This window comes from Lipotes vexillifer, unplaced genomic scaffold, assembly GCF_000442215.2.
Source record: "Lipotes vexillifer unplaced genomic scaffold, Lipotes_vexillifer_v1.1 scaffold732, whole genome shotgun sequence".
NCBI classification, from domain to species: domain Eukaryota; kingdom Metazoa; phylum Chordata; class Mammalia; order Artiodactyla; family Lipotidae; genus Lipotes; species Lipotes vexillifer.
Genome location: NW_006792596.1, coordinates 1470976 through 1482449, shown reverse-complemented (window position 1 = coordinate 1482449; position 11474 = coordinate 1470976). Strand labels below are relative to the sequence as shown.

Here is an 11474-nt window from a genome sequence, read left to right as displayed (position 1 = left end):
CACACTGCTATTCCTGCTTTCAAGGAATCTAGTTTAATTATCTGATGGCCATTTTTACATTTGGATAAGAAGGCCTGAGTCTGGAAGCCCCGTTCTCCGGTTTTAGATATCAAATTACATGAAGGAGAGAAAAGAAAAAGCAGGAGGCAAAATGAATAAGAAAAGACAAAGGGGAAGAACAAAGCACTGCGGCAACAAATTAAAGCTTTGCTCAGGAGCTGCCTGTCCATACAGAACTAACAACGCACTTCTCTTTCCAAACTTCACAGCCACAGTCACGGGTAGTATTTCACTGCTTGGTACAGAACTCATCATTTTATGCCGGGACAGTGAGCCCTTTCATCCCTGGGTAATGATGAACTTGTTCCTGAAATAAATGGCCACATGGGGTCACTGAAGGTGGTTTACAGGCCTTTGGGGACTCTGGCTTTTACGAAGAGCAGGTGAGTCAGCGCTGCTCTGTTCTCCTCATTGCCCTCTATCCGTTATCACCGTTTAAAGGCTATGAGGTTTTCCAAAGTGAAATTTCTGGAACCAGCGTAAGTTGAGGAAATAAGGCGTGGATCCCGCGGCAGGGGTTGAGAATGGCTCTCTCTGGAGGAAAGCTACTTCTCTTGGTTCCTGCCCACTGGCTGCCACTGTCCCCCAAGCCCCAGGGGAGGAGGGGTGAGGCTCGAGACACCCTGACGTGAGGTCAGTTCCAGACTCCTGGCCCTGGGCATGGTTTCCACATCTCTGTGAGATCCTCTGAAAGGCACATGGGCAAGTAAAGCTTGCTAAGTGTTCCAGATGTACCATCAGCCCTACGTACAGAGCATCACTCTTTTGGTTTTAATAACCCTGACGGCAACCTGTCACGACGATAGGATGCCTTAAAGACTGCCTGCTCTGTGACTCTGAGGCACAAAAAAAATAAGTGGATCAGGCATCACTGTCATCTGCCAAACCCCAGGAGGAGGACAAGGCCACTTCTGCACCTGCTGGGCTCTCCCCTACGTCTGCTTTATTTGCTGAGGACCAAACTCTTGCAACAAAACTGGGTAGGACAAAAAGGACGATGAAGGAGCTCAAAAAACAAGCAAGGAAAGTGCAGACATCTTTTCAGCCAGATTGCTTTCAGGATAGGGTCTACCCAGTCAACTGCAAACTGCCAACTGAGCCAGGCTCCTGGGACAAATCAGGGTCTGTGTTATGGCTTCAGCTGTAACAGAAACACTGCAGCCAAGCGGAGAAACGGGAAAAAACCAAAACAAGCAAAATGAGTGTGACCAACTTAAAAAAAAAAGTTATACAGAGAGCTATGTTCACTTTGGGGAAAATTAACTGATACCACAAAATTGCAATTTACAAGTGTTTCCTTTTCTACTAGAACCAAGTAGCAAAATCCCCCCCCCACTTGATGTAAGACTAAACTTTCACAATTATATTTTAATCCAGTTTAACAAGAGCAGAATTTATTCTCAGTTTTAAAACAATTTATTAATGTCAGATGTGACCACAGATTTTTATTTAACAATTTTAGTTATTTGCACCGTGTGTGTTTTGTAGACCAAAGGCTGACTCTAAGGTCATACTTGTTCATACTAATTTTTCAAATCAACCTAGAACAGCAGATGGTCCTGTCCCTGGAAGAGAGACTCAGGATATAAGATTAATGAGAGTGCAGTTTTAGGTGTTCATGTTCCCCTTCGTTCTGAGCGTCTGTTTTACTGTTTTATTCCCACTAAGTAATTTTGGCTGTAATACAGCATGTGGGATTTTCAATACCACAGCACTATTTTTCTCTTTCTCAAAAGAAACCCAAACGTGAGTCTGATTTTTAAACTGGACAACATTGGTGGAAAGACTCTCACCTGGAGATAAAAAGGAGGTAAACTGATAGAAGATTTCGGTGTCTTTCTTCTGACCGCTGTACCCCACGACACTGCCGACCTCAAGCGGGAAGGTCTTGAGGACAGCACCGGTGGCTAGGTCGTGAAGCTGCAGAAGGTTCTTTACGTTATGGAGGTAGCATAACACCAGAAAGTTGGACCTGACGCAAGCTACCCACTCTGAAAAGATAACAACAGATAAAGCATAATGTAGTTTTGAAAATTAGCCCAAAACATACTCATTTCACCGAACAATAGTTCTTGAGTTCTACGCTGTGCTCTGCGGCAGTGAGACTTGCAAGTGATTTTATAATTGGTGTTAATCATGCATCACGTTTTCAGCGTATCCCTTTAATAAATCACTGCCACCGTCATCTCCAGAGGTAACAAGATATTCTCCACCTGGGGCCAGGAGCTTTTGATGATCTAGATAACGTGTGTAATACAAATAACCCTGCTTACCTATTTTGTGTCCAATACCATGCTACAGGAGGTGTAAGAAGGAAAACAACAAAGCCCGAATCACGATCCACATCTGTCAGGATCATTTATTCAACAAAACTGTATTACATGTAAATGTATGTGCCAGATACCCTACAGGGTGCTGGACGGACCAGCAAGAAGATGAGGTCATTTCTGCCCTTGAGACACAATCGTGTAAAAATACAAGTAGTAACTTGTAAACAAGGGTGAATGAGTGGTTGGTTGGGACCCCAAATAAGAGAGAGCCCTTGAGCAAATGCTGAATTATGTCTGGAGGGCAGGGGTGTGAAGGCGGGGGGCCTGGTGGTGTCGGGAACAGGACAGCTCTCTGGGGGACCAGAAGGTGGGGAAACATGACTCAAGGAATGAAGGCCAGAGCTGGGGATGAGGAGAGAGAAAAGGAACATGAATGAACCAACAGCAGGAAGGAAGGGAGCGAGGGAAGGAGACTGGGAGAAAGAATGAGGTAGAGATCCATTTTCAAGAAGAAAACCGCTGTTCCATTCAGGGGTGGGCGGGGGCAGTAGTGGTGGTTTGATGGGGGACTGGGTGAGCCAGGTAGGGGGGAGTTTGGGCCTTTCTGACTCAGCCGTTACTGAGGAGCTACTGTTGGAGAGAAGGGTGACATACATAAAGATATCAGATGTATGCATCCGACGACTGACCAGAGAACAACAGAGGTGCACAGAGGGTGGAGGGGAGACCCGAACACACAACTGTAAGAAGCCGGGCAGAACACCACATCAAGCTAGGGATAAAGTCTGCAGAAGGGGGCAAAGAAACAAAAGGCATCTCCTAGGAAGACTCACCAGGACGTGGCAAGTGTGGGGACAGGAAAATGAGGCAGAGACAGGAGGCCCCTTGGTGCCCAGGGCTGCAGCTTCAGTGATGGTACCATCCGAGACGGAGACGGAGATGGGAGAGCGGAGGTGAGTGAGCAGAGGAGGAAAGGAGAAAGCAGGGGGGCAGGCACCAAGCACAATCTGTCGTGCTCTGGACGAGATGGGCCAGCGTTAAGGACAGGCCATCCAGAGGGAGAGATGCTTTAGTAAATGGAAGCAAGGACAGGGCTGCAGGGAACAGCTCTAGCGCGTGGAAAAGAAAAGCCTTTCTTGGGTCTCATGGTGGGATGCAGGGCAAGGGGCTCTTGACACTGCTTATTTTTAAACCCAAGAAACTAGTAGTTCACGCATATAACGTTATCAATGATCAACAAGACACAGGCCAGAGGGAGCTCTGAGGATCCCCAGGGGCCTCAGTCTCGTCGGGTGGTTTAGATTACGACCGCAAACTTTTCCTCAAGTGAGGATATAAGGAAGAACTCTTACACCTGAAAGTAATTTGTTCATCCAATAGGACTTTTCAAGTGCTTCAATCAAGCAATATATTTCATGTGGCTTTAATGTTTTAAGGAAAGTAAGGGGAAAAAAACTGAAGTAAATTATTTCTGTCCAAAAATAATCAATCTGTGTTAACTACGAGTACATCAGAATTCTAAAACAGACAAAGTGAATAGGAAAAGGACAAGGTGATTTGTAGACTGTCATTAATAAAAGCTCTGACTTTACAGCTGTACTTTATGACTCATCTCTAGTTTTTATTCTCAATAAGGCATTCTGTGCTAATGACACACTGCCATTTCAACTGCGCTTCTCTTTGAATTGATGAGTTCTGTGAATACTGAAGGTTTCCCCTTTCCAGTCTAAAGAACTTATAACCTTTTAGAGGAAAGGTTATAAAAATATAACCTTGATTTGCATTTCATTAGATCTGCAAGTGAGATAGGATGTTACCTTAAGGTACAGTTAAAACTGCTTTAGGGGGGCTTTAAAAGGCAGAAAATTCACACGCCTTGGGAAATATTTGTATCTGATGCTTCCCTACATGAGAATCGCTGTTCCAACCTGACTCGAACCTGAAAAACACCCAGGGCACTCACTCTTCAGGAAGATGTGTGCCACCAAGTCTCCCTTGGACCCGCCAAGGCCTGAGCGCCCCTCCTGTGGCACTTAGGAAGCACTCACTAAATGCTGGCTCTTACCACCCGTAGGGGGGGACATTCTGTCTCCGTTTGGACAGAAGTCATCAGGTTACCAAAGTCGCATGAAGGTGTTCACGGAAAAGGCAGAAAACCTGTTCTAGGACTTGTGGGATCCCTCAACCAAATATACGAGGGTCAGAGAGTGAATGGAAGGTTTTGAGGACATAGGTGAAGCGATTTCCTTGGAAAGAGCCCCCTGTCATGCTGTAAGTCCCCCTCCCCGCTGGGGAAAACCCCAGCCTGAGAGAGACAGAGCACCGGTGCCTAATCCAAAGCTGAGAAGCACGTATGGACCGTGGACTGTGGAGGAGCCCAGGATGGGCTGCTGCCCTGGGGCTGCAAATGGGGGTTGTGTAGGAAAGAGCATGGATGGCGCTGCCTTGGGTCCTGTCTGACAGAACTGCCTGAGGTGTTGGAGACCTCTTTACAGAAGCAGGCAGAGGGATGAGCCAGAAGCCCAGGGGTGAAGGGGATCCCAGGCAAACACCCAGAGCAGCGCTTCCTCCAGGGCCAAGGGAACTGCGCAAGCAAGGGCCCGGCGGGAGAGCCCTCGGGAAGCGCTCAGAGACTCAGCTGTAATCATCTGACCACCTTCCGCTCTACCCGCTAAGCAAGGCCAGGCTGAAATATCTGCAGGCATAGAGCACACTGCCTTGAGCCAGTGGGGAAGAGGTCCTTACTTTTCCAGGATGTGCACCTGGATCTGACTCCAATACTTGTGCCTTAATTCACTGAAAAACCCATGTCAGGACTGCTTTATGTGACACTGGGCCACTCTGCAGCTCTCAAAAGGAATTATTTTCCTAATTATATACACCTTATACCTTCCCATTTGGGGATGGCCCTAGATTTTATGCCCATTCAACCCATCAGCAGAAGTTCACCTCCACAAGCAAACTTTTCACTGGCTTGAACGAACTCGCCTCTCCTTTTGTGTCAAAAAGCGTAACAAAATTAGAGAGTCCCATTTTGAATCCAGCTTTCAGGCAAGAAGTAACTTATAAAGCAGTATATTATTTTTGGAAAAGCACTGAGAAAATCAGTAATGGGAACTTAAAGGAACTCTGAAACATGACAGATAAAGAATTGAGGTTCTCAAGGTTACCGTAGCGCAGTGCACACAGCATCAAGTGCAATGTATTTCAATTAACTCTGACAAGAGTCTCTTCTCTTTTCCGGTAAGAGGACTGTAAATCCACCCTAAGATCTATAATAGGTGTACTATAAACAGCCAAAGGTTATTCAGAAGCTAAAAGCTAAGGATTCTGAATCCAACTGATTTTAAAAAAACTAAACATTAGTGATTATCAGACAATAACTACACAAAGACAGTGGATATTTTTTTTTTTAAGAAAAGCAAAGCACTACCTTTGAAGGTCTGGATTCACACCTTCACAATTTTTTGAAGACCCCACACACTATTGTACTAACTACAGAGATGTCACACAGTAAACACCTAGTTGCGCTGTTGAGACATTTCACAATTAGAGGTTGAAGGTTCTTCACCTTGTAACCGGTCACCAGAGAACGAGAGATGATGCACCAACTTCCTGACGTTCTTACCAGAAACAAAAGCACAACTTCCAAGCGGCATGTACTCTTACCTAAGACGTCTTTCTCATGCTCAGGAACAAGCACCTTCCACTTGGACTCCTCGGGATCTGTGAAGTCAATGTTGATCAGGCGGTAGTTGGGAGAATGGCGATTTGTCTTGAACGTGAACACTGTGCCCTCGTTCGTTACATAGTCATATTCCCCTTCGAAGTTGTCGATCAGTTTCACCCACTTCAGGATTCCTGGTGAGAGACCAAGCACCTCTGTCACCTCTCCAGGGTTTGAAATGGTGTGGTTTGTATGTGGGGTGGAGGGGGGGAATGGATCTTTTCTGTCTATAGAACACAAGGCAGACACAATATTTGGAAGACCTAAGGCATGAGAAAGAGCAAGGGTGAATGGGTAAATTTTAAGGTTTCCAAATAACGCAAAGGAAGTTTTTCCAGAAAAACCTGGCAATGAAGGACCGTGGAGAATTCTCTCAGCCCATTACCCCACATAATCCGGCACATCCCCTTCTACCTGAGAGGGTCTCAAATCCGAGCACGTCTTTCTACCTCTACTGCCATCACTCCACCCCAAGTCTTTATTTCCCTCTGGTTATGAGTAGTGGCTCACAACTGGGGATGATCTCACCCCCACCAGCAGACTTCTGGAAATGTCAGCAGACCTTTGGGTTGTTACAACTTGGAAAGTGAGAGGAGGGCTATTACGAGCATCTAGTGGGAAGAAGCCAGAGATGCTGCTTCAAGGCACAGGATACCCCTTTGACAAAGAGTCAGCTAGCCCCAGATGTCAGTACGTGGCTGGGAAACCCTGGTGTGCAGCATCAGCTTCCCACCTGCTCTGCCCACTGCCACTCTTGTTCTTCTCGGTAGCAGCCATCACCATGTCTTAATATCCTAAACTGGTCCCTGTTGGTACCCTTCCTAGAAATTTCCCCACTGCTCTCTGAATGAAATCCAAATTCCTTCTTTCGGTCTCAATGGTCCTGCATGTTACAGCCCTTGCCCACTTAGCTAACCTCAGATGTTCCAACTTTTGCCTCACTCCCTGTCCTCTGGCAACACTGGCCTTTGTTAGGTTCCTTAAGACATGCTTCACTTCAGGGCCTTGTCACAAGCTGTTTCCCTTGCCTACCCCACTCTCAAATGGCTAGGTACCTCTCACCTGCACCCAGATCATTTCTTCACAGCACTTCTCTCAAGATAGATACACCTGAGCCTTGAACAACACGGGTTTGAATTGCCTGGGTTCCCTTATGGGGGTTATTTTCAATAGTAAATACTGCAGTACTACCTGATCTGCAGTTGGTTGAATCCATGGATGCAGAGGGACCATGTATCCAGGGGGCCAACTGTAACCTCCAAGTGGTTCAAGGGTCAACTGTACCTAATTTTCTTGTTTATAATTTGTCTTTTTTATTCAATATGTAATACTCAGCACCCAGACAGAGTGGCACCTTCAAAGGTGCAAAATAAAATTGGTGTTGAATGCAAGGACGAACACTTTCCAGTCCTTCTGTTCTAAGAACTAGTCTGGAGAAGGTCAACACTACAAAGAAATCTTAGATGTGTCCACCATCATCATCATTTAAACGGCTCACTAAATGTCACTTTTACTATTAAAAAAAAAATCCACTGGGAAGACATCTGGTTCATAACGTATCAGACATAAATGTTTAGAGGACATCTCAAAAATTTTATAAACGAGAAAACTCTATGACTTCTAAACTGCTCAAAGAAAACAAACAAAGAAAAAATAAGAAAATGATTGTCATAAAAGGGTGATAAAGGCAGTGCCAGATCTCAGCTATTCTCCAATTAATCTCCTACCTTCGATTTCACAATGAAATCGCTACATTAATTTGGATCGTTCATTTATATTCCTGGCGAGTTTACATTCATTGTCTCATTCATCTCTATAACATAATATCTTTATATAATTTGTTGTTGAATTAAATTAATCAGGGAAAATATAATCCCATGGTAGCGTTTTTCAGTTAGAGATATAACTGAATTAAAACCCCAGCTCCAACGACAGTTTAGCTGTGTGACTTTGAACAATCTCTTTATACCTTGCTGAGCCTCATTTTCTCAACTGTAGACGAGAAACAGCAAGTAAATGTAAAAATTACAAAGTGACTAATACCTACCCTACAACAAAAACCTCAACAAATATTATTTTAAAATAAACGGCTGGAATTAAAACTAATAATAAGATAGGCAGTTAAAAAAAAATCGACAGCTTTTCCACATGTTAGCAATACCAGTTGGAAAACATGGTGGGGACAGGGGACCTCATTTACATTAGCAGTAAAATTAATGAATACTTAAGAATGTGCTTAACAAGAAATGTGGACTCTATGAGAAAAGCTCTAAAATTTTTCTAAGGAATCTTAAAAAACAACAACAAACAAAACCTGGGTAACTGGAAACACATACCATATCCCTAGATAGGAAGACTCAGTATTTCAAAGGTGCAAATAATTCCAGAAGAAATCTACAAATTTAACACAATTCCAATTCCAAAATCCAAATGAGCTTTTTAGGGAATCTGACATCATTCTGAAGTTCATCTGGAAGAATAAGCACTTAAGGACAGTTGATATATTTTTGATGACAGAACAAGAAGGAACTTCTTGTGCTGTGATGCTCTGAACAAGGCCCCTCCCTCCTGAAGGAAATTATCACCCTTTTATGATAATCATTTTCTTATTTTTCTTTGTTCGCTTTCTGCCTTAACATGCAGCCACAAACACTATAGTCTAATTTTGCCTCATTTTTGAACTTCTAATAGAATGAAACCATACCACATGTATTCTTTTGTGTCTGATTTCTTTCTATTCTTGATATCTGACCTTACATTATGTTTGTGAGATTATTCATCCTCTGGTTATTGTTACTGACTTCTGGTCAATCTTACTGTACACAAAGAACATACTCTGTATGATTTCAATCTTTTTAAATCTGTTGAGAAAAGCTTTGTGGCCTAATTTTTTTTTCTTAAATGATTTTAAAATGTTCCTGTATGTGACCAAAAAGAACGTGTATTTTTCAGACCTTCCCTGGGATACGCTAAGGATGTCTACTAAGTAATTCGTTAATCTTTTGTTCAAATCTATATATATACTGATTTAGAGGGCCATTTTTTCTATCAGTCAAAGAAAAGGTCTGTTAAAACGTTTCTCTATGATTGTAGATTTGTCCATTATTATTCGTATTTCTGTTAACTTTTACTCTCTGTATTTTGAAATCATGCTCTTAGACATATACAGTTAGAATTATTATATCTAAATAAAACTGAATTGAACCTTTTATGATTATAGAGTTTTATCTCTAGTAATGCATTTTGCTTTGAAGTCTACTTGGATATTAAGATAGCTACATCATTTTCATTTTTACATCTTTGGCCAGTTGTCTTCTGCAGACTGGATGGCCCCAATTTGCTCTTCTCTGTGTCTCTTAACCACTCATATGCTTTCCACCTCTTGGTGGGCTGCATTCTATGTAATTTCTTTTAATATTCACTTTCACTAATTCTCTCTTCAGCTATGTCTAATCTCTTCTTTAATCTAGTAACTTAATTTTTAATGTTAATCATTTTTTTATTTTTAGAAGTTCTACTTCATCCTCTTCCAAATAGGTCTGGTCATTATTTACAATATCTTGTTTCTTGCCTATGTTTCCAAGCTTCTCATTTATTTTTTTTAAAAAGCAGCATCACTATTTTTAAAAGTGTATTTACACACTTAATTTTACATTAGAAATCTGATAATTCCACTCTGGTTGAATCTGCTGGCTCTACTGCTAATGCTGGTGAATTTCTTCATCTGATCTGTGATTTATGATTGTGAACTGACTTCCCTTGGAACACTACCTGTGAGAATTCTTGAAGGCCTGGGTTGAAGTGACACTATTTCAGACAAGTTTTGTATTTGGCTTCTGTTTGCCTCTTGGGAGGCAACCCACCTGGGAGCACTTTAAATTCTCGGCATGAGGATTTTTGGACCTCATCGAGACAATCAATTCGACTTGCACCCACGTGAAGGTCAGCCCTTCTCATGTTTTAGGAGAATTCACATCCTGCCTCCAAGGTAGAGACAAACCTCCAAGGCAGGTTTCCTTACTATACCCTGCCTCTCCCCTCCTCCCTGGCTCCAACACTGGTGGGTTTATTTCTCAATAATCCTCACACCACCACCAAAGGGAAGCTCAGCCTCAAGGCCCAGCAGAAACATTCTGGGACAATCCAGCTTACATCCCAGGACTCCTGCTTTCATGTTGTCTTTGGTCTTTACGATTTCTCTTCCTTTGCGCCAATTAGCAATATACTTAGTAAGATGCTTTATTAACTTTTTACAACATTTCAGTTGTTTCAATTGGGAGATTATTCAGAGTGTATCATCTGCTACGCTCCTACAAACAGAAATCCTTACAATTAGTTTCCATAAACAATTAAGTTCTGCATCTGAGCCAAACATTTTTTTTTCCAGTGACAAACTGCTAACCTCAGAAGCAGGTGATCCAGTCAAAGAAAACTGCATCTTAGTTTACATAAAACAATACTTTAAAAGGAAAAGAAACCCAAAGACTATTCCTTATAAGTTAAAAAATTAGCTGGTAATGCAAAATTTGCAGATAGTCAGAAAGCTACATTTGTTTATAATAAGAATGATGAAACGCAATTTTCTGGACTGTGACATTTGTAGACACAGAGTCTTGGTTCAGGGAAATGTCAGATTCTTTAAATGTTCCCCTGACAATAAAACATCTTCTGATGTGAAACCTTTATTTCTCAAAGTAACCATCGTATGGTCTCTGCCGAAAAGGTCTTTCAGCCATTGCAGTGGTATTTATTATGACCCTAACTCCCCCTGCCTGCAAAAAAGTCACTGAAACATCCACCAAAGGCAAAACACAGCAGAAATTTCCTTCAGTACCTCTGTATAGTCAGGTGAGCCTGAAGATGTGGTGCACTTGTTTTAAATAACCCAGCTCCAAAGAGCACCAAAACAATAAAAGAGTTTGTGGCCATTATCTGCCACCAATTTCTGAAGCATTAACTTTAGTCATAAATACACACAAGTCATATATTCATGCAGACTCAGGAATGTGGCTGGATTTTTACAAATCCATTAAAATCTGAAAAGCTGTTCAAAGTACAGGCTCACAGGGCAGCATGTTTAAAATGAGGGCTCATGAAATCCTTTGGCTCTCCGGAAACCCTTGCTCCTCAGGCTTTGGCCACGAGATAATTTAAGAGAAAAGGTATTCCAGTTGAACAATGGGGCTCACTCAGTTTTGCTATTCACACATTAAAACACTGTTGATTTAATGGAAAATAGGAAAGGTACTTAAAAAAAAAGAGATGTGGCTAGACTCTCCAACCATCTCACTTTTTGCCCACTTTTTCTGAGGTCTTTTTGTCTGTAAGTAGTATTCTTCCCTCTGAAGCCAAGAGAATTCGATTCCCAAACTTCTCCACATTCAAGTTAAGTTAAAATTACTTTTTTTTTTTTTTTT

General features: G+C 42.4%; 1 protein-coding gene across 1 annotated transcript in view; it reads right to left on the bottom strand.

Annotated features, from left to right (window-relative positions):
• PREP (prolyl endopeptidase) overlaps positions 1–11474 on the bottom strand; it is a 133770-nt gene that overhangs the window by 63541 nt on the left and 58755 nt on the right. The window contains exons 8-9 of the mRNA XM_007465779.1: positions 6000–6191; positions 1854–2051 (exon numbers count right to left, since the gene is read on the bottom strand). Of these exons, the coding sequence (XP_007465841.1) occupies positions 1854–2051; positions 6000–6191 (390 nt within the window). The remainder of the gene's footprint in view (positions 1–1853; positions 2052–5999; positions 6192–11474) is intronic.